This window comes from Dermochelys coriacea, chromosome 12 (genome assembly GCF_009764565.3).
Source record: "Dermochelys coriacea isolate rDerCor1 chromosome 12, rDerCor1.pri.v4, whole genome shotgun sequence".
NCBI lineage: Eukaryota > Metazoa > Chordata > Testudines > Dermochelyidae > Dermochelys > Dermochelys coriacea.
This window is the reverse complement of record NC_050079.1, coordinates 21734899-21759379: the sequence shown is the minus strand read 5'-3', so window position 1 is coordinate 21759379 and position 24481 is coordinate 21734899. Positions and strand designations below refer to the sequence as shown.

At 36.3% G+C, this 24481-nt stretch overlaps 1 protein-coding gene across 6 annotated transcripts in view; it reads right to left on the bottom strand.

The window, feature by feature from the left end:
• The window catches only part of ZNF536 (zinc finger protein 536), a 415977-nt gene that overhangs the window by 62724 nt on the left and 328772 nt on the right, over positions 1–24481 (bottom strand). For 2 of the 6 annotated variants that reach the window (XM_043494954.1, XM_043494955.1), the window contains one exon: positions 14752–14794. The exons of the other annotated variants lie outside the window; for them this stretch is intronic. In XM_043494954.1, the coding sequence (XP_043350889.1) occupies positions 14781–14794 (14 nt within the window). In that variant the 3' untranslated portion in view covers positions 14752–14780. The remainder of the gene's footprint in view (positions 1–14751; positions 14795–24481) is intronic. 6 annotated transcript variants of the gene reach the window in all.

Sequence of the window (24481 nt, the reverse complement as noted above, 5' to 3'; positions counted from 1 at the left end):
CCTTCTTTTAGTGAGGCTAAACAAGCCAAGCTCCTTAAGTCTCCTTTCATAAGACAAGTTTTCCATTCCTCGGATCATCCTAGTAGCCCTTCTCTGTACCTGCTCCAGTCTGAATTCATCCTTTTTAAACATGGGAGACCAGAACTGCACACAGTATTCTAGGTGAGGTGTCACCAGTGCCTTGCATAACGGTACAAAAACCTCCTTATCCCTACTGGAAATGCCTCTCCTGATGCATCCCAAAACTGCATTAGCTTTTTTCACAGCCATATCACATTGGCAGCTCATAGTCATCCTATGATCAACCAATACTCCAAGGTCCTTCTCCTCTTCCGTTACTTCTAACTGATGCGTCCCCAATTAGAAGATTAATGAGAGCAGCATTTGGCTGTATTTTACTACTCTTGCATCCAAAAAACTACTAGAACTGGGTGAATTTTTAAATAGATTTGCTTCATCTATACTCCCACTTTTTGTGCTCACTTCCCATGAACATTTGAGCAATAGGGTTTTCCTAGCATGACCATTTGTAAAAAGTAAACTTCAAATATACAGGCGTATTCGTGGAAACTGAATCTTTAGATTCAGACGTGAATATTCCCACCCAAATTGGTTTCACACACATCCAATGAATTAACAGAATTAACACCATGAAACTTAGCTGACTAATCACAATTAACCAACACTGGAGCTGGGCGAAGAAAGAAAATTTCATTTTGTGGAGGATTTTGAAATTTCAAATTTTGGTTTTGTTTCAATTAGGAACAAAATAAAAAAAAATTGGAATTATCTGGCGGAATGAAGGCAGGTAATCTGGAGCCATGAGCCTGGGAGCCAGGGATTCCAGGATTTCAAATCCTCTGCAGCCCCATTTGGAGGTTGATATGAGCTTCCAAGGAGTCGGGTGGGTGAGCTGGCAGGAAACTAGGCAGGTTTCTGTCTAACTCTGGCCTGGGTTCCCTTAGAACTTCCTTGACATCCAAACGCCTTTGCAAAATATTTAGATTTTGACACATGGGCAAATTCCTACAAAAATGTTTTGTATGAAGTTTTCTGAGCAGTTCTAACCAACGCATCTTGAATAGCAAATATCTGAAGAAGTTGCTCACAATCAACCCAAAGCCACATTAAATAAGCCACAAACAAAAATTAGCTGGATACTTTTGAATAATTTTTGAATAATGTGTTACATGAGCATCTCACTTTTGTCAGATAGTTACTAGGAAATAATTTTAAAAGATAGTACAAATCAACTTCATGATTCTAACCATCTTTGAAACTCACCACATTTGCATATTCTAGTGAACTGAGATGTCAATCTTGACAGCACATATCCAATAACTGAAACATGTGGCCTTAAAATCTTCAATCAATATAAACCTTTTAGAGCCCAAGCTTCACAAAACTGTATCAAATATATATTTGATGAGAAGAGGGTTAATTGAATAATTGATTACTGAGTTGCAATTAAGTACCTTTCAGATATCTTTGGGAAATAATGAGATATAATAGTGATAGATATTTGTTAGTTTATCAGCTATCCCTGATTTATAGGTATAATTTATTTTTTAATTTCCAAAGTCAATTTTAACATTTATATATTTTAATAATATAGTCCCTAGTGAGAATCAATATAGACTGTATTTTCACCATAGGGCTGTCAACAGCTATGAGAGAAATCTATACTTACCAATTTAGCCAGTTCCACTGCAATCTTCAATATTATAAATACCTTGTGTATGATATATTTTGCTAAAACTTTCAAGCTTTGCCTACTAACTGCACTCATATAGCATAAAATATTTGTTGTAAAAAATGTTAACCAACTCTAAATGTGCTTACAAATCGTGAAATAGGTATTTTTAACTACAAAAATTTCACAAGATCTTTAGGAAAAATGGAATTTGCATTGCATGTATGTTTCATCTTATGATTAATTTTTATCCAAATGGAAAATACTTTAATCGGAGTCACATTCATATCAATTGCCAAGAGGAACATTGGGACCCTTTCAAGTGGACTAAACACTTAATCTATAAGAAGCTGATCGTCAAAGCTGTCTTCTACTTACTCCTCAAGACTACCATTATTGTTATTTCTTATTTACATTGCAGTAATGCCCAGAGCTCCCTGGAAAAATCAGGGCCTTGTTGTGGAAATATATAAAAGGCCCTGCCCCAACAATTTATAATCTAAAACAGGATAAGATTTGGTAAAATTGTTTAATTGCTCAACAGCTGGTAAGGAGCCATTGAGATGAAATATAACCCTCTTGTTACAGAAGTTTTGATGTTAAGGGCACTCAACACTTTGCGGCATTAGTCCCTCAGACACTGTAAGCACTCCCTGCTGCCGCTGACTGTCATTTGAATTACTGCTTATTAACCATCACCAACAAAAACTAACTTTTAGGGTCTGATCCTGCATTCATTCCGAAAGCAGAGCTCCCGCTGACATCAGTGGCAATTCTGTAACACTTCATAGAAGGAAGGCAGGTTCTAATTAGTTTAGGAAAATATTTCAGCTATTTTTGATTGGTACTTCCAAGATGTGATGAGAATGATGAATACAATAACTTCATATTTTCACTGAACAATCTGAATCTTTCTTTTGTGACTGTCACCTTATAATTAAGCGTTATAAATTAGTGTGGGGAATTAGAGGGTACTGTGAGGCATGAAACAGAAAGCTGAAAGGAAAAAATCAAAATACTTCGCTTTCTTTAAGTTAAATATCTACTAACAATAGGCCTTGATATATTAAATGTCCATTTATATTATTCCTTATTGAGCAAATTCCCTCAATTACAACCATGTAAATCCAGAGTAACTCCACTGTATTTCCTCATTTAAATTATTCTGCCTAGGAGCAGTAGAAGTCTGTGTGGGATTAGGGGGTGCATGGGGCTATGTATTCATTAAAACCAAACCATTGGCTCTCAGGCCATACCCATAACAACACTCATTGGTTGAAATACATCACTGAATTTTTGGCCTTTTAATCCTCTGGCCTATTGAAGTCTGAGCAGGCCCTTTAAGGTCAGTAAAGCTGCTGTGAATTTACTCCAATGTAGCAGAGCAACATTTAGCCCTTAGAGAATGCTTTTGTTTAATATTGGCTATCAAAACAAAGCACTCAAATTCCATGGACACCTGGTATAATCTCCCTTATGCACTGCACTTTATATCGTGTCAAGGGTGATGTACACTTTATGTTGGGTCTCACAGCAAAATGACAGGCACTGTTGTCCATTGACAAAGCCACATGACAGTTAGATGTCACATACAGAGAGTGCAGATGTATTATCACTCTACCACTTAGACAGGAATGACATCCTTTGAATCTCAAGAGACAGTGTTTCAGATGAGCTAACCTAAGTGTACCAGTTGTACACTCAGCAATATTGACAGTCAACAATTCTGTGTACATCAATGGTGAAAGAATACTAAGACTTAAAGACAACTGATTTCAGTTTTTATAACTGAAATAATGATAACATAAAAAAGATGACTGTGGATAATATTCTTTAAAAAAGGAATCCAACATAATGCTGATGTTTAAAAGATTGTTTAAATGATTTTTTTGTTTCAAATTTGAAACATATATTCTGTATAATGGATAGGTTTATTCAAAATATGCTCTGATACAATTTCTTACAAAGTAATGTATCACAGAACATATGATCATTTTGTTTTAAATAGTCTTGATTCAAAAGAAAAAGCAGTAGCTTTCTCCCAAGTAAATCTAAGCACAATAATATAAAGTAACCCCAAGGTGAATCATCACACTGACATTACTCCTCATGCTAGTGCTAATGCGGTTTGTGTTTGATCTTCATTGTTAAAACTGAGAAATTTCTTTACAAAAGGTGTAAATTTTCACTTGGGACATGAGTCAACAATTGTGATTTGTTCTTAGGCAACATATACCATTTGTAATGATAAAAAAGTTTTCACTAGTGAAAATGAAAGTTTTGTTATTGGCAAAAAATCGCAGTTTCTCTTTAAATTTGAAAATTTCAAATGTTGCATGTGGAAATTTATAAACTGAAAATTGATTAATATTTAAAGCTGTACAAAGCTACACTAACTGTCTTAAGTGAGAATGAGTACATTGTTTTAATACAACCATCCTTTGGACCTCATGAATATATTATCTCATCATGTCATTAGTCAGACCATATTTTTCTACTAGCAAAAGGACAAGTAGAATCATACTTTAATGCATCAGCATTTCATCAGGCAAAATAAAATCATTTTAATTTAAAACTTAAAGAGAATGGAATGTTCTACACATATTATACACAGCAAAGGGACTGTGTGGAATAAACAAGTTATTTTCTCACTTTAGGAATGACCATGCCTAACTGATTCATGGCTCTGCTGTGCTTCACCACTTATCACTTTGCAGGTTACTCCTGACTCAAAAAAATAACATTTATGAATTCTCTTCCTTCCTCTCAATGCATGAAATTTACCTCTCACTGCACAAAGCCTGAGTAAAAGGAGCGAAGCAGGAGATTGGGGGATGGAATTCAACCTTTCAGCCCCCTGGTTGGTTGTGGGGCTGCAGTGAGGGCTTTCAGTGCTGCTATTCCAACCTATGGGATGGAAAAGCTGCTCAAATTCCTATGCATTCTGGCAAATGGATCAAATCTATGGAACCCTCCACAGCTCTACAGTCATATTGTACATGCCTCTCCATGCCAGCTTATTCAGACCAAGTACGGAGGCTCATTTTGTCATAGGTAAGGGACAATAAGGTAAATCTGCCCATGTTTCTCCCCTTCCCTTGGGGCCTGGTCCTCTGTACTGGGGTGAATTTCACCATTTGTGAACACAGTTGGTGATCCTGCAGCCTTTATTTAGATAAAATGTTCACTAGAGTAACAGGATTTTTGTCTGGGTAAACCATACAAGATTAAGCATATATATAGTCTGAAATGCCTTCCAAGTTTAAAAAAGGGGCCACATTTTTGACTGGGACATCTCTGCATTGCCATAATACAAATAAAAAATAATAATTGTATTTTGTAGCTTGAATTCTCATTCTAACTATTCAAGCCTTTTGAATAGCCAATGTAAAGAAGGTCTGCAGTGTGGGTACTTCAGTCATATGGCAGAATTAAAGGATGACTTCAAACAACTCCACTATGTACTGACACAGGTGGCATGCTCCAAATGGCCCCTGACACAAGTATAATCTACATGCATGAAACACACAGCCATGGATTGGGGATGTTTGGGCTCAGGTGGCAGGGTAGAGGAGCAACTTCTTTCTGTGGCACATCCCCCTCCGTACAGCCTGGCAATTACACAGGAGGAACTGCTGGTGCAATGAGCAGTAACTGACCATTGCATCATCATCTTCCATTTTATAAGCTTCAAGGGGAAAACCAACAGCAGCATTACTCCTAAGACAGAGCCTCCTGAGCACTGTGAGGAGATCTCCAGGGATGTAGGCTGGTTTTCCTGGGGAGCCATAAGCGCCACCAGATTTATAGACCTCACCCTTTCCCCCGCTCTGTGATCTCCTAAACCCTCTTCCTCAAGGGCAGCAGACAGAGGAAACACCACAAGGTGAATCTTCTCCTCTGTGTTGAGAACTTTTCTTCATTCATGGGTTTTTCCTTTGGAGGGAGGTATTTTCCCCTAAATAATCAGTGAACTGTTACTGCATGAGATTGTAACTGATTTGCCCATTCCATATCTTTTAACATTTAATATCTAATAAAAATAAGAAAGCCCCCTAGTAAGATGCCTTGATACTATGGTGATGAGCACAGAATAAATGGCTAGATAGATGGATCCTAAATATTTCCTTTTACCCACTTTATATAGCACAAAAATTCAGTAGACATAGTGACAAATACATCTACAATTATATAAAGCTTTTGGGGTATTTTACTCCTATTCAGACACAACATTTACTAGTGTCGGTCTAATCATAAATATAATTATTCTTGAGTGCTCTATTACAAAAACCAATAAACTAGGCCTCCATAGAGATTCTGAAATTACTTAACTTTTCTTTAGAAAAATATTAAAACAGCATTATCACATCAATGAGAGAAAAAGACAGGAAGATAATAAAGTTATGTTAAACCTCCCTGTATTTACTCATGTGTGAAACAGTTATGTCTGGTCACATAATTGCAATGGTTCTGAGAAATATTTCATATTTTATAATGAACATTAAAAGAGTTTGTGGATCATTACTTTATATGAGTTCCAAAGTTATTACATAAAATCCAACAGGAATGGTTATAAATTATTTGATCCTCTGGTCTGGCCTTGGTAAACATAACATGAAGGCTGAAACATCTCAGCAGACAAGATTCATGGTAATAGGTAAAGTGTTTCTACAGTTAAAAAAGAAAACAACAGAGTACTTGTAAGCTAGGCTCTTAACATTTTTTGTTTGCTGTTCCAAAGAAATTCTTTTCAGCAATGAGCTTAAGCCATTAAAAAAAATAGCTTTGTCTAGAACAAAAGGAAAACTTGCTCACAGGCATGTTCTTTCGCCTACCAATTTGGCATGGCCCTAAAGTCACTGTCAAATTCTTGAACTTACAGCACAATATGTGTTTAAGATACTGTACTTAGCCAGGAAATAATATCACAAGCAATTAATTGATTTTAAAAAGGATCCTGAGGAGCATCTCATTGAAATACAAAAAATACAGTATACTAACAAAAATTACATACTTGACACAATTATGTGGAATTTTTGTCTTCAAAATAGAGTTGGCAGGCAGCATTTTAATTAATAAATGATCATTTGTGTCAGAGATAAATGTACTTACAAGATTAATTGTGTCCCACTTCTTCCTATTTGCTCATATTTTTATCAGGCTATTATATTTTGTGTCAAAATATGGAGTGTTTTTGGTTGATTTTCATTCTATAAAAGCTTTCAAAGAATATTAACATGGCAAACTCATTCAGATACACAGAACAAAACATTCAGCCTCAGAAAAGTAAGTTTAGATATTCTTGTCAATTAAAAAATACATGTAAAATACATTTAGGAAGGTTCAGACCAAACATTCAAATCCTGCAAACCCTCAAATGAGTATTCCCTAGTCACTTGAGTGGTCCAATTGCTCATGTATGAAAATCCCTTCATTGCAGGAATTACTGGGTGAAATTCTATGGCCCAGGTTTTGTAGAAGGTCAAACTAGATGATCCTAGCAGTCCCTTCTGACCTTAAAGATCTATTAATGGGTTTTCAAGTTTGAGCTTTATGGGCCTGATCCATAGACCATTGAAATTAACGGAAAGACTCATATTGACTTCAGTGGTCTTTGGAGCATGGCCTATGGAGTATCTGATGTAAGTCTTATTAGCTAATTGTTTTTTCAACTTTATTCCACAAACTCCTAAAGTTTTATTAAAGCAATAAGCCACAATTCTGTTGTTACTAAAGACACTTAGCTTAGGCACATTCTTTCATCACAAACACTTGGGTTTTGAACCTGCATGCCTTGCAATCATCTACCCTTGATGTTGAAGATGTCCACTGTAACTTCACTCTCTGTTGAGTGTTCCTAGCCAAAAGACAGTCTGTTTTACGTTGTCAGCTACCTTACAAATATCTCATTGGGAAAATGTAATTCCAGAAGTTGGAGACTCAAAACATGCACCACATTTTAAATGCTTGCTTTAAATGTTATGCTATTCTTTAAATTTTTTGCATCAGAGGCACCCAGAGTAGTGATGAAATATTTTTAAGATGCATTCTATTTTCTCCTACATTTTCTTCATTCACCTGGGTTCTTTCAGTACACTTGAACATTTCATCTTCAATAGTTGTCCACCAATTGTTTGCATAAGTGTTTAATTTGTAAAATAACTACTTTCTCCTCAATTCATTTCTCTTTAGTTTTCTGGGAATTTTTAATGAGATACAAAATTACTTTAGTAAAACTCTCAGATTAAAATGAGAATGTTTTCAGTATTTCTCAAGTAAAAGAAAATGTTCATATTTTAAAAGAATTCTTTTCTGTATGTAAAAACGCATAGCCAACAGTATAGACACTGAAAGACCTCACAAAAGTACCAATCTGCAATGTAAGGAACAGTGTGGAACTGGATAAAGCAAGAAAACTACCCAGTATTCCTATAATGTACCAAATCTATTGAATTAACATATTCTGATAATGACTTTGTAATTTCAGTAGTATGAATTTATGTCATTACACTTTTTCTTAGTTCATGGAGCTAAACTATCTGATTTAGTTTATATAGAGATATAGATACAGACAATATAAACAACACAACAAAGTTTTTGGAGGTTTTTTTGAGATACTTGGATTTTAAGGATAATATATTCATCATTGTTTTTCTTATACTGAAAACATGTTAAAATATTTTGCTATGTCCTCTAGGTGGTGCTAATACTGCACAGCTTTGACTTTTCAGCACAATGAAAACATTAATTTGCTATGAGATAATTTTTGACGTAAATGTAAAATGGTGCCCATTCGAACTCAGTAATGAAGCATGGTGCATTTCTACAGCTCCTAATTTGACTAGTTAAATGACTCCATTACGTGTCTAACAGACAGAAGCAAATAATTTCTGGTCAGTTGACGCTCACTTATCCGTATCATTTTACCCTGAAAATAAAGTCTCTAATCTACAGTTTCTTTGTCTTAGTTTTTTTTAAAATATTATTAAAGCAAACATACTTAAATAAGAGAGATTAAACCAACACAAACTAATAATTAGGACTACAATACTGAAATCAAATTTATATAATATGGGAGGATGAATAAAAAAAAATAAATTGAAATAGTAAATTAAATGAATGGTTGTCCTGGTTATTTCAGCTGATTGTCTGACAACATTTCTATTTTTTTAAATAAACTCTTTTTCAAAATCATTGATTTTGAAAGTCCTGTTAAATACTGTTAGCTACTCTATTAAACTTTATCACAAAACTTTGAGAATTTTAGACAGACCCTTTATGGTGTATAGCAATAAAATAAAAATGCTGCCTTAATAAATATCAGGTGATGAATAATTTTGCCCTGAGGAAAAAAATGGTTAATGTTGAATCTTAATGTTCCTCATCTAAATGCTTTTTCTTCCTGCTAAAAACAAGTTTAGAATTAAAGCATATCACTTTACACATATTGCATGCATATTAGTGAGACACAGCTGCTTATGTCCCACTCTTAAGAGCCATATGATTAAGTTATGGGATATCAGATAATCCAAAGTCTCTTTCTATTGGTCACCTTTCACAGACAAAGGCTTTTTAGTTTTAAGTCCATTTAATGACAGAATGTCCAATTCTATAAATGTGTGAGTAGTTCCAGTGGAACACCTGTGGCTCCCTCTACTAGAATACTGAGTGGAAGATATAAAATGTCATTACAGTAACATTCACTGTCTGACTTTAACTGACAAAAGCAAAAATATTCAGAGTCAAGGCTGCCACTTCACCCCTGACGTATTCCATCATGCTCGGGTTTCCAGGGACTCAGAGCAGTAAGTGTGATCTTTCATATCATATCCAGTACCAGTTTTTAATCAAAATGAGGTGAGTTAAGGACATAGTAGCTGTTTTCTGGTTTAAGTTGCAGCCTTAGGGGATTGATTTCCATGGAAGTTTGCAGGGTCAGAGTCACTTGACTCCTATAGTTGTTAACAGGAGAGCTGGGACAAAATCTTCCTGAGCTATTTGGAAAATTTAGCACCTAACCTTATTTTAATGCCTTTTGCATTTACATTTCTTTGGGTTATTTAAAGTTATATATATAATAAGATAGAGAATATTACAATTTTTTCCCTATTTTAATACGTTTCATGAGAGTCTGAGACTTCTAAAGAATGGTGGAGAAATATATTCCAGGAGATCTAGACAGTGTCAAAGGAATTACTTTGATTCCTCCTTAGCTGAATCTTTTCTATTGATGTTGTCTTTGCAACCCATGGCAGCAGAATTGCTATGACCCAAATCTAAGTCTGGAAGGTTACATTAAAATGAATGGGCTACTTCTGAGTATCCATTCTTTGCATACAATATGCATACAATGAGTTAGGACTGAATTTACAACTAAAAGATAAAGCTGTTGAATTTCAGCAGGGTCAAGGCTACCTCCTGCTCTCAAGGAAGGCAATGCCAAAACTTCCAATTGACTTTAGTGAGAGGAGGAGCAGACCCTATGTGGAATAAAAGAAATGGAAGAAGTGATTCTCTATGGAAATGGCAGATGTTCAAAGAGGAGTTAATATCACTATAAAGAATATGCACATAACCTAGCAAAAATACACTAAGGACACAAAAGCAACCTCTAAATTTGTGAGTCAAAGATCTTGGATTCATAAGAGGAAGGATGGTCTACTGGTTAGGGTGCTAGCATGAGTCTCAAAGATTTGGGTTCAATTTCCTGCTTCATCATAGATTTCCCATGTGACCTTAAACTTAGTCCTTCTGTGCCTCAACTCCCCAACAGTCAAATGGGAATAACAGCACCACCCTGCCTAACTGGGATATTGTGCATTAAAGATTATGAAAAATACATTAAAGATTATGAAGTGCTCAGATACTACAGTAATGGAAGCTATATAAATAGATATGTGTAGACTATTTTTTTTTCATTTTAGTTAGATATCTAACAACCCAATTTGAGTGTACTGATCTGACTTAGTCAAAAGTTGGGGTGAGACCACCTTTAAAAAGAAGCTCTAACAGCAATGAAAAGTTCATTTGGAACCAACAAAGCTGTGCACTCCCAGGCCTACTCCTTCTTCTACTAGCTTCAACAGGAACAGGAGCAGATCCATGTTGTCAAGAACACCAGCTACCAAGAATTAGAAAAATTATCAAGTGAAATTAAAGGTGAAGTGGTAAAAATGTATTGTGAATACTATTTAAGATCCAAAATCAGTCACCAAAGATGGGCTCCATGCCAGAATTTTGCAGGAAGAGGCAAAGGAATAGGGAAACTTTAGCAAATATCTTTGGAGGGAGAGGAAATGCCACTGGATGGGAGGACTAATGTAATAACAGTTCTAGGGAAGATCAAGGAAATTAAACACTAGTAAGCCCAACTTCAGCAGTGAGGAAGATATTGGAAACACTAATCAGGGACAAAATAGGGAAAGTTATGATTTAATTAAAGATATTCAGCATGGATTCACAAAAGGGAGATCATACGTAACAAAACTAATAGAATATTTTGAAAAAAATAAACAAAACATAAAATGATGAAGAAAGCCATGATTTACTTGGACTTTAAGAAGGCTTTTGCTGCACTACCTCCTGAAAGACTAATTTACAATGTGAGTAAGTTTTAAAGAGAGGGCGAGCTGAATACTGGATAAAGGACTGAATAGGATATTGAAGGCACAGCTTTTCCTTACATTAACATAGAGAGATTAGGATTATGGGAGGTGTTGGTTGGTGTCCCACAAGCATCACTAATAAGCTGATTTTTTTCACTTTCTGTATCAGTGACCTGAAAGAAGAAATGTACAAGAAGGGGGATGAAATTTACTCAATATAGAAAATGGAGGGGAAACTGCAGACAATAAAAATGAGGGTGGCAAAAAAATGAAAAATTCAGAATGTCTTTGAGGGAATATGGAAAGAGATTTGATGCAATTCAATAAAAAAAATTTAGGGTGAACTGCGTACAAAGAGAAAAGGAATGACATGCTTAGAGTGCTCATCAACTAATGTGGACGCAACAGAAGTGCTGTGGGGAATTCTTAATAAAGTGCAAAAATCTTAATCACAAGACCTAGCAGCAGCACAAAAAAGTAAAGATACTTCTGTGATACACAAACCGAGGTATTGACTGTAAAGTGTTAGAATTTAGCATTTGTGCACTTTATAACAGAATAGCAAAGAAATATTTGGAATATTGTACATCAGCTTTGACTACATTATCATTAAAAAAATTGAGAAAGTACAACACAGGATATCAAGTGAAAGTCAAAAAGTAAGTCAAAAACAAACCAGATCTATATTCCTTAGAAGAGAAGGTTAAGGAGTACAGAACTGCTATAGAAGGCTACTTAAGTTAGTGTCAGATCTAACAGCAATTGGGCATGAACTGGTGCTAAGAAAAAGCAGGCACAAAAGGAATTCAGATGGAATTTCTTATGGAATATGCTACCAAGGACAGGAGTAACAAAAACTTGTGTAACAAACTATTACAGAAGGAGTTGCTCAAAAGAAGGAAAGACAGAGAGTGTAAGTGATGGTTGTCCCTGACCTTCCATACTAAATGACCTTAAAACATATGGGCCATGATTTAAAACATGGACACTTGCAGGCAATTGCATGCATATTATGGGCCAGATCCTCAGCTGGTATAAGGTGGCCAAGCTCCGTACATTTCCATGTGTATATATAATAACTGAAATGTATGCACAAATTAGATGTAGGTACATACATATATCCAAGAAGGTATCTGGCTAGCCATAAAAATGCACAGATACCTGACTGGAAAGGGATCTGGCCCAGATCCCAAAAGGGAGTTGAACGCCCCAATACCTTGCAGGATCTTGGCCTGTGTGCATAGGTTATACATTTACAAAAGTCCATGTGCATCTAATTTAGAAAACTGATACTTGTATTTATCAGATTCTAAGGAAATATATAGAATGAATGTATGCCTTAATGGCATACATACTTTTTGATGATAGTAGTGGATCTCATGAACCATGTATGAAGCCAGTAGAATGATTATGCTAAAAATCTTATTCCACAAACCATCATGAAAATGAATAGGATTTACATACTAAATCCTGGCCCCGTCCCAATCAGATTTAGTGCCCCATTGTGCCAGGTGCTATACAAACACACACATATGCACACATACACATATTATTCCTACTGTCCTTCAACCTAGACATCATTAATTGGCTCTTTACTTAGGGTTTGTCTACACAGGGAGTTCTTCCAGACTAGCAATTCCTGATTAACTCCATGTGTGGATGCCCTTATTCTGGAATAAATGTGTCTACACATATTGTTACTCAGGAATAGTTAATCCACTTTAAAATTCACACCATACCTTTTTCTGAATTGACTTTCATGTGTACACAACCTCTTACAAGCACTGTTGCATAAGTGGGCTTGGAGGAAGGATTTCAATGACAGTTGCCTTATAGCTCAGATTGGAAAGGGAGTTCTTTGTACAGGGATAGTGTAGAAGAAGAAGGTGCAGCCAGAGTGGGTGAGAGACACAAAAGAAGGTAATCCCTGTTATAGCAAAGGGTACAGGAAGTGATGTGATAAGACACTAACAAGACAAGGTGAGAAGATAGAAATATAAAGGTGCTATACACTATAAAAACTGATATTTTCAGACCAGTCTGTAGTGAAAACCAGAAGCCTGATCCAAACCCCTGTTGAAGTCAGTGAGTGGAAAGTCCCCCACTGATTTCAATCATTTGATCAGGCCACAAAGGCTGCACTCATTCTTACTTTCTCTCCATCAACACTTGTTTTATTTTAACTATATTAGCAAACAGCACTAAAACTGGCAAGAAATGTTTCTCACTGATCTAATATTACAACAGGGATTATCCAGTTTTTATAATGAAATACAGCATCCAGTCTGGCTATTCATGTAAAGGCATCAATATACATATAACTCCATTTAATGGCAATCAGAGTAACACATTCTTTGGAAAGAATTATTGCCAACTATCAGCCTTTTGTATTTAAAATGGCTGTTACAAATCCCTAAAAACTGTGAAACCCCAACAGCCCCTTAACTACAATGTCACAGTCTACAAGTTCAGTGTAATAAATACTAAAAATATATAGATTGTAAGACTAAGACGTGGATCAATAGTTAGGGACAGAAAGAGGGGGAGAGAGAGAGAAAGAGAGACAGACAAAGATAAGTTCATAGCACTCAAACAGTATAACAAGAAATTAATGAGTATGTTGAAGGTGCACTGTCCATTACAGCTTAAATGTTCCAATAGCTAATTGGGAAATGACAAACAATCATCTTCAAAATTGTAAAGAAAAAGGCAGATACTATATGTTATTTGCAGTTAAAACAAAACAAAACAAAAATACAAAATTGGAGTTGTTTGTTTGTTCGTTTTTTTACATATTGCCCATTCACTGTGAGATTTCTAAAAAGAGAGGCTTTGTTAGCTGGATATAAAGTGGGTTTCTTTAACTTTGGCCTAACTTTATCACCTGCAGCTTCCCTGTAACAGGATGATGAATGGCACAGGAATTCAGGGTTCCTCTGCTGAATCACCCGCATGTCAGGTACTTGTGTCCTGTATGAAGATTCAATCTAAATTACTGAGGAATCAAAGTGGCAGGTGATCTCCAAACATGAAATAACGGGAGGGAGGAGTATCAAAGTGTCTTTCTTTTTCTTACTGAACAGAGGGTGCTACAGGTGGAACAGAGGGCCTTCAGGGCAAACCCTAGCAACAACCAACCTTGGGGAAAAGGGTTAGGCTGAGCTTTCTGTTTTGTTGTTATACTTACATTTGTTAATAAAGCCAAAGCCCAGGAAGGAATAAAGTTTGAATTATATACATGGTATATGCATGCTCTGTTCAGAGGAGGGTGGGAACCTAATTTGCTTACACTCCCCCACAAAAAGATTTTCATAAAGATAAGAATATGGAAACTGATTCAGTTATCTAAATATACTAACCCTTTAATTAACAACAGAGCCTAGTTCAGTGCCCCTTAACGATAACCAGAACCATGAATACAAGGCTTCTTGAATGAAAACAAAGTGTTAAAATACCTGTCTGGATTTTCTCTTGAAAATCAGTCATTGAGAATCATCTGTCAGTAAGACAAAATTAATTACTACATGTAAAATTGAGAAAATCAACACAAATTTAAATATTACATAATATTACAAAAATTATTATAAAAATCCTATTATTGTTAATTAGTGATGCATGTGTACCTTTTTTAATAATCAAAAATAGCCAAGATTTACCACTGTTATACATCCAATTTTAAAAAGTGTGTTTTTTTTAAATTTGCATTGACTATAGAAGCTTTGGAAAAAGTCTTCTACGAAATACAGTAACTTGCAAAATTCAGTCATCTTTTTGAATATTTGTTAAAGGTTTGTTGCTGAAGAAACCACGTTAGCTTAAGTGTTAGATGCGTGAGTTTAGCAGATAGAGTAAATAGAAGCCCTAACCACTTCATTCCCTAAAATCAGGGTAATTATCATGCTATCCCAGTGCAAATATTTTATTAATTTATGCAAAGCTGGTTTTATTTAGACAATTAAATCAATTGCTTTAAATACATTAAACATGTTTTATATTTAAAATGTGAATTTAGCCCTGTATTAAATTTTTAAGGCCTTATTTGAGAAGATTATATATGTTTACATTTAAAGAAAGACTTAAAGGGCATTTGAAATTTGGCAGTGACCTCATGCACATGTCCCACTGACTAAGGCTCATTGGAATCCAAAAATGATTTAAAAATTCTAGCTGTCATTTTATGTACAATATATTTACCAAAAGAAATGATTTCTAAATATATATATACCCCCTCTCTATTATGGAGGCATTGCATTTGCATTATCTCCTTAAACACTGCTTAGCTTAACCACTTTTCAACACATAACCTACTGTCCTTTCAATGAGAACAATTCTATGATTACAAGGGATAAGATGCAAGCTTGGTCTGGAATTCTGGCCTTGTACTCACAGGGCTTGCCAAGTGATTTTAAGTCTGACGCTGTATGCTTTCTTTTTAAAAAAAAAAATAGACAATAGTTCATTTCCAACTTCATTCCCCCTCCTTCCAAGCATCCCCACTCCCCCAAACAAGAAAGATTGTTTTGTGAATGCTGCACCATGTTACTCTATTCTGTTTTAGGGAGCAGAATTATACATTGTGTAACAAAATGGAGAAATAGATTTGTTCACCCAGCAGAGGACACGGGAGCTGGAATTTTAATGTTGTTTCACTATCTATCAACATGGATAACAGCAAATATTTCATTTCAGTTTTCCAAACTGGCCCTCGTGATGTTTAGCCCAAGCACCTAATACTACTCCACTAAAGTCAGTAGGAGTTTTGCCATTGACTTCAGTGGCAGCAGGATTGGGCCATAGAACTCACACTGTGAGGTTCTGAGTGTCTCAGGTTAGGGACTGAACACCCTTCAGTTTCAAATCAAAATGGAGGACAGTTAGCATCTTGCAGTATGGGGCCTCAAATGCTACCCTTGCCTCAGAACCAATTCTATCTATGAGTGCACTCTCGCTGAGCAGTGGGTATTTAGCTCTAACTATTAGTAAGCAAGTAGCTTGTGGCATTTCATAAATTAAAAAGAAAAAACCTACTGAAAAACAACTAAAAATGTAGTTCAAATCTTTGTAGAGCTTTAGAGCACTCGGAACCTCTAGGGGGGAATACCTCATATTAAAGAAATCCCCTCTGGCATTCAGACTGGTGTTGATAGGCTCTGGAGGAAGTTGTTACTAGCCTTCCTTGACCTGAGGGTATGCCCCCATAACATAGAGCCCATAGGTGAAAAAAGGGGGTGGGGACAGATCCTAAGTTGTGATAAATGTATACCAGTTGAAGATCTATCCCAGAGAATTCCCATACATCCCTTCCCCAAAAGTGATCTCTGTGCTGTCTAGGCATCTTGTTTAAATTCCAACTTAACTCCTAAGTTCACTGCCCCAAACTACTTTAACAGTGAGCTGGTTTTTCATCAACAATAGACTATTATTTAACTTCCCTTTCTCTCTCTGTGATATTTTGGGAATATACTGTACAACTGTTTGTAAAGCACTTTGCACATCTAGGGAGTGATAGAAATAATTGATTTTCAGTGGGATTTGTATGCTTAAGTCATTCAGGTGCTTTTGAAAATCCATTCCAATAATTCTAATAATGAGAAATCCCATCCATCTAACCCATTGCTATTAAGTACCAGTCTGGAACAGAGCAGACTTCCAAAAAACAAAGTGAGCACACAATGAAAAAGGGAAATGTATGAAAAATGCAAAGTCAGTGACCAGTATTGCTACTGCCACTACTTCAGGACAGAATCACTCCCACAAGTTCTTCTTGGTGAAATCAAATGTGTGTTACAAAACATTGCTCCTACTGCGAGAACAGCAGCATCAAGAAAACTCCTTCCGCCATAGGTGCACTGGAAATATGTTGAATATCATATTCAGAGAGACAACTCTGAAGAAAAGCACCATGGCAAGCACTGTGAATTGCCATGGCAAAGACCTAGGCTCAATTCTCTGGCACTTATTCTGTCCCCAGACTGGCAAGGGTTCAATGCATAGCAGGCTTAGTTCCTTTTGGAAGGCAACACTTCTTGCTCCTCTGCTGTGACACTCTATAAGGCCAAGCAAGGAGAGGCACTGATGCTTTGTCAGATCCAGCACTTCATAGTCAAGGAAAGTTAGAGTAAAAGTCCTCCATTAAGAACTGGGAGGAAAAATTACCTCTGAGGAAGACATAAAAAGAAAAAAAAGGGGGGGGGGGAGACTGAACGCCAAATTCGAAAAATCAATTACTCTGCTAAACAACAGTAGTGATAAATATAGCTGTCTCTACCCCCTGGTCCTCCTCCAGAGAAAAAATTGTTAAAAGACCCAACAAGCTGTTGAACTACACCCTCAGTACCGTGCCATCACTTTAAAAGTACAAACAAAAAGATATTGTAAAACAGAAGCTACAGATCTCCAGACATGATTTTGGATTTGCCATCAGTGAATCCCCATTCTATTCTGTTAGGTTTAAAACTTCCATTCTGCATTTGATGTGTGACCAAACCAGTGCAAATCAAAGCTTGAAAATCACCCAGCAGAGTCCAGATCATGACTACAGTTTTTGATTCATTCTAGCTGAAGAGCAAATCCCCACAGTCACTTCAACATCCCTAAGATCTTCTTCCGCTTTGAAAAAAGCATTTGTCATCATCATTGTCTTTGGTTGTACTTTTTAATGCAAAATAAGGTTACTCAAAGAGGTGATAAATACTGATCCTCAAGCAATATAAATAAAAAATGGTGGTGACAAACTGGTTTCAGTTAAGCTGGGTCCTAATGAAGACTCTACACTTGTATTAGCATGCACAGTAAAATGCTTCACTTCTTCAGTGTATGGTTGATGAACTAGGGAAAATTTAATTAAATGAAACACATTCATACGGTGGGGTGACAACACTGGACACTAAGCCTATGCGCAAGGCTAAGCGTAGCACAGGGACAGGTAGCTCCGCCCACACAGAGCCCCATTGAAGGCAATGGGAGAGTGGATGAAGTCAGTGGGGGTCTGTGTGGGGGAAGCCATGTCCCTGTTTCCTTCATATTGCAGGAACAGGGCTTAACTTTGCCTTTTTTAATGAAATTTCTCTTCTAAACTATAGTCTTTTAAAAATTTTAACTTACTATTAAAGTGATGACACTAAATGAAAGTTGTGCAATTCCAATGGTCCCCAGGGCCACAATGACAATCTTCAGAATACTTCCTTAACCAAGAAACCCATGAAGAGATGTGCATAGATGGAAATGGAGCTGGGACCTTTCAACGTGAGGGAAACCAACAAGCAAAAGGCAGAAGTATTATTCAAATAGGATGTTTTGTTGCTGGTGCTTCTAAATAAATGAGTCAGTTGCACCTTGTAGTGACAAAAGCCACCAAAATGTGATGTCTGATTATTTTCCAGTTTATGGCTGGTGAGGAGGGGCTGGTACATGAATATCTGTTAAAACAGTAACTCATGGCAAGTCTCAAAGCTGTCTTAACACTTCTACACTCAGGCACTATCTACAAGGAGTGTGTATGTACCAATCTGCCTATGGTTGCCAAACTGAGAACATGAATGATAATTCTGGACACAATTTTTGGTTTCTTCTCTTCAGCTGTGTACACTTAAAAAAACCAACTCCAAAGAAACAAAGAATCTTTATATAAATTGAAGAACATTCAGCAGATGGTATCATCTAGACCCATCTAATTCCAGGCCAGAAAATCTAAATCCCAGTTGTAGACAAGGAAATAAAGAAAATTGTATAGTGATTAATGGGGGGAATAGTGACAAATAGAAAACACTGACTTAATGTCTCTGTTTCAAACATGAAATCCTTATAGAGGAGAGTTATTATATGTAGTGATGGGGGACATGGATAAAATGCAAACATATAGTGTGACTGATTCTGATCTTACTTATAACTGTAAATCCAGGAGTTATTCCTGAATTACACTAGTGTAAATGGGATCAGAATCAGACCCCATCTCTCTTTTTCTCACTAAGAAAATCTGTAAACTATTAAAACTATTAAATGAAATACCAGTTTCCCAAATACCTACACTGACAAAATATATTCCACTGCTGATCCATCTATAGTATTTGTCAGTTTCTTTATTTAAGTAGTTAATGAGGGGAGATACTTTAGAGTGAGGATGACCACTATAAAACTGGGAAAGACAATGATTCCTGCCTAATACATGCAGTGAAGGGGCTTATATGCTTTTCACATAAGCACATACTATGTTTTCCATATTGTTTAAATGTGGTCATCGTTGACTTCTTACTATACACATAACAAAATTACAATTGGCTCAATGCTAACAAAACACAGCAAAGACAGCCAGCATCGGGTCAGACTTCTGTTTTAATTATCTAACTGGTTTTCCAACCTTGAACAGGATTTGACCATAGCAAAAAAAGCAAAAGGCAAAACAAATCACAAAAGATGGAACCTGCAGCAGCTAAGGACTGAGAGTCAGAAGTACATTTTCACAAGAGTCTGGAACAAAGATTCCCTTTCTGTGGGTGCAATTTCTAGCCACAAAATGAATTTTGGCCACAAGTCTAAGTAGTTTCATCTCCAGCTACCTCATTTTCACCTGCAACTAGGAAGCTCAAAGCTCAAATATCCAGATGCTGCATTGAGTTGTGGGTAGAAATGTGTGGGTGCAAACAGTACATGTCAAAGGGAGAGACCACCTTACTGAAAATGTACCCATAATGAGATAACAGGCACCGCTAGCAATATATCATCTCATATAATTCTCTGAAGTGGAGAAATAGAATTCGCTATAACTTGTATTATTACAGCTACTATGAAGAGTTTGGGAGAGGGTTGCTTAGTCATTTGCTTGTTATTCATTTCTATCATTTCAACAAACTCAGCAAATTTAAATATAAGCATACTAATCCATTTTTCCTAATATGAAACATATAAACACTAATCCATTCTCTATATGAAATGTAAAACTTCACATGTTCTGTTCAAGCTCATTACTGACTAGTACCTTAAGCTTGTCAAGTGCTTAAAAGGAGCTTTCCAAGAGAAGTTTGTAGTTAAGCATATGGTAAGCTCGTCCAGTCCATATGACTGGTTGCGCATCGACCATTACAGTTGAAACACGTTTCCCTTAATATTATGACACTATTTGTCAATGAAAATTAAATTGCTGTCAAAATTTTCCCACTAACTTACAGCACAACACTCTGAGAGAGCCAGCTCTATGACTCAAGCCAATAAGACCTCTTCTAAATACTCATCCATTTTACCCGCTTGTGAAAAGGTCCTTAAGGATTTATTTGTGGCTTTAGTAATAACTAATGAGAGTTTTCAGATTTTTCTAAATATTTCACTTTACTCCAAACCAATATATATATGAAACCATATTTGATTTATTTAGTGGGCTTCCTTAATTTCCTCATTAGTTGGTTCAACATTTGTGAGTGTATCTGTGCAAAAGGTGTGTGCAAAATCCCACACAATTATTTAATTGTGTATGAAACTACCTATTTTGCATGCACATATGTGGCAAACTAGCTGCATTTGCAAATATGAAGTGTGATCTTGCAAACCCTTACACTTGTGAGTAGTATCGTCTGCTCAGATGTGTTTGCAGGATCAAGGCCTTAGTTGGTGTTATTAAAAAGACTCAAGCAAAATTAGACTCAGAAAGTCTAAAAGATTACACATTTAAAATGAAAGATTACTGCATTTACACTACTCAAATAATTCAGTAGCAGCTCATTGATGTTATTTTATTGGATTTAAAAAAAATGTTGTTAATTTCTTCCTCACCTTTGAACAAAATTTCACCTTTCATGCAAATGACTAAGAACAGCACCTACAAATATAATGCATTTCTGCATGGAATAATTATAATTAACCATGCTTCTATTTCTTCAAGTTTATTTAAACTTCCTAAAGAACTGTATTATAAGCATTTCTGCATTTTTACATCAGACTTAAAGAAAGTGGTCAATGATGAGTAAGTAGTTTAGCAGGAAAAATATATAGACAGGTACATCAAGTGCAACATAATACCTACTTGCATCAAGTAATCAGAGTAATGGTTACCATTTTTCATTTGGTGTGTAACCCTTGCCCCTATGCACACATGAATCCAATCTTACCTACCATCTTAAGAAAATACTTTTATAGTGAGGCTGACTTATCAGATCAATGTGAAATTCTATCTCATTGTTATTATTTTCTGTACCTTTCATGAACAAATTTTCTCATTAGAACAAGCAGCTAGTAGCTTAACATCATCACACCTATTTTTCATGTTTGCACACATATTTACTGAAAACAGCTGAGCCAAATTTTTACCAATTTTGCTTATATTGTTGGTGCACTAGCATTCTGTAACAATTCCTATGGATTTTCCAGAACAATAGTCTTAATATGTGGAGATCTCTATTTTAAGCACTCAAGTGGTGATTTTCAATAATGCCTCAGGGATTTAGAAGCCCAACTTTCACTGACTTTCTGTGGCAGTTGGGTACCTAATTCCTTTAGAAAACTCCATCCATAAAGTCTTTTGAATTAATGAGAGTTAAATCAAACACTTCAGCAGAGACTTTTAAATTCATCTTATATGCAGCAGTACGTATGAATATGCAATAGTAAGTGGTGTATGCCTTTCAAACCGGTCATAGCTAAGATGGCTAGAGATCCTAAGAACCAAACTTGGCCTTTGGCAGTATATATGAGACACCTATTGAATTTGGCCACAGAATGCAGTAATTAATATATTATTCAAATGCAATAACTAATAAGTATACAGGGATCTATATCTTTTTAAAAGTTACAGACATTAAGTGCCCTTTCTCGTGCTGCTATTAGTAGTGGAATAAACAACAGGGTGAGCTTATATTGTGACAAAAGCCAAAAGCAGACGTGTTTCATTTTTTTGATCTGGGGCTGCAGAAAAACAAATCAGAGAGCATACAGCTTTTTTAGTTTTGTGATATCTCTGTAGGGGGTACAGCACAGCACCCAGGTACTGTTGCATGTTGAGCTTTTCACATAAACAATTTTCTACCTCTAAACGCAGTGGGCCAGATTTCAGTTGCAGCCAATAACCCAAAGCCTAATTTTGGCAGTTTGTTGTACTTAGCAACTCTTCTGGGAAATGCATCATCATCCCCCCAAATCCAGACATAATATTAAAATGTGGAGAAGAACGAGGTGTCTATTTATCTCTCTTACCTGGAGAGAGAGAGAGATTCAAAGATGATTAAGACTGAAAAGGGGCTGCAGGATAAGAAGGAATTCCAAAATGACAAATAAAATAAAGCATCAACCTTTTTTAATCTGAGATATTTGAGGAATGATTTGCAACTCAAAACGGTACTTGTGTGGCATGCACATGGCTTGGATATGATGAGCAGTTGGAGCAAAGATTAGCTGGAAACTCTAGCTGAAAAAAATGGGAGAGGGCTGATTTTTATCTCTGTTTGAAGGCGATAACGTCACACCAGCCCATCACAATTTCAGCAGATAGATGATGATATTTCAGTCCCATTCTTGACATCCAGTACACAAACAGGTACATTTTGGCAGTTTAACAAAAGCCAATGTGGGTGGCAAGGTAGCTGCAAATTTAAGCATGAATGCTCTGGATGTGGGGGCTTGCACCTGATTACCAGATGCTTCAAGCAGATGGCCAGGGAGACAAGAGAACAAGGCTCATGGTTACTTTGATAGGGTTACGAAAAACACCAAAACCAGAGAGAACAGAAAAAAGAAATGTTTCCCTGACTGCACAAGGTACCAAGATCAACTGGTACACAAATACGTTTTATACATTCTTTACCGGACACAAGAGGTAAGTCCCAGAATGAGACTGATGATTAAAAATCAACAGTAAAGTTTTCAGTAATGTGGCTCAAAAAAAATTGGAGCTAAGTAGAACTGGAAGTTGTCATTTGAGCACAGGATATTAACACACAGTAGGGTTTCCTCTTTGGAAAGTTCAATAGAAAGTTGTAAGAGACTTTACAGTGATGAATAACTCATTATATGCAGAAGGAGAGTCAATATATGCTCTCTGTGAGTGATTGCAAATCAGCTATTTAACAAACAGTCAAAAATGTCCGAGCTTGCATTGAAGGACCATTACAGATGAAAGCCAAAACTAAACAATTTGTTTCATTTTTAACAATAAACTCAGATACCGTAGCAAATTATTCTCTCTAACAAAAGGACAATATTAGTGGGGGAAAAGGTGGTTCATCATTGTGTGACTTGGGGTGTAACTTTACAAGTGTAATCTTCCTCCGCAGTAGCAAGTATGTGGACAAAACTGGACAATGGCTTCAATCCTCTATTATATGAGGACTGATTGTTGCCTTCCTAAAATCATTCCCAAAGCAAGGTTAGGTAAGTAAGCATGGGTCTGCTTAGTATTTGGATAATATTTTGCAATACAAAAGTGGACCAAATATTCATATGCAACATATTATACTTGTAAAATATATTCTTGATTACATACACCTAAATCTGGATCTTAGTCTTTAATTTACTGGGCCAAGCAGAGGTAAGAACATGGCAGAGCTGAAATACTCTGTGGCTGGGGAATAAGGAAAGAGCCCTTAATGGCTGACTTGAGTGAGCAACAGTGCCATAACCTTGTTGGTCTGCGTTTGAAACAGAATGAAACCTTTTGCTGGAGGGCTGTGGCTCTCTTCTTTCAGGTGTGAAGTAATAGCTGGTGGGAAGAGCAAAAGGGAGAAGAAAGTCCAATTACTGAATCCTTCCTGCTGCCAAGTGCTTGGATCCCAGCGTTTGGAAGCACCCTATGCTAGAGGGCATGCCACATGAGGAAGCCAGATGGTACCTGTGTAGGGGCTGGGGAGGCTTCATGGTGGAGGAGTGATTGTCTCAACAGCCAGAAAACAAACAGATAAGTAAATAACTAACTAACTAAATAAAAATGGATTTGCAGAATTCCTTACCATACTCTGGCCACAGGAATTTTTGCTTGACATCTGACTGACAATCTGACAGATACTCGTTTTACTTCCCCAGTGTCAGTAGTCTGGCATGTTTTTAATACACACAGAGCCAACTTTTTTTTTCAAGAAATATGGAGCACAGCACTTCAAGGAACGAGATAAAGCGGAACATGGAGGAAAACATTCGCTATAGAGAAGAAACAAGAATCTTACTTACTGTGGCCTCTCCTTTTTAGCATTCTAATCATTAGAGCACA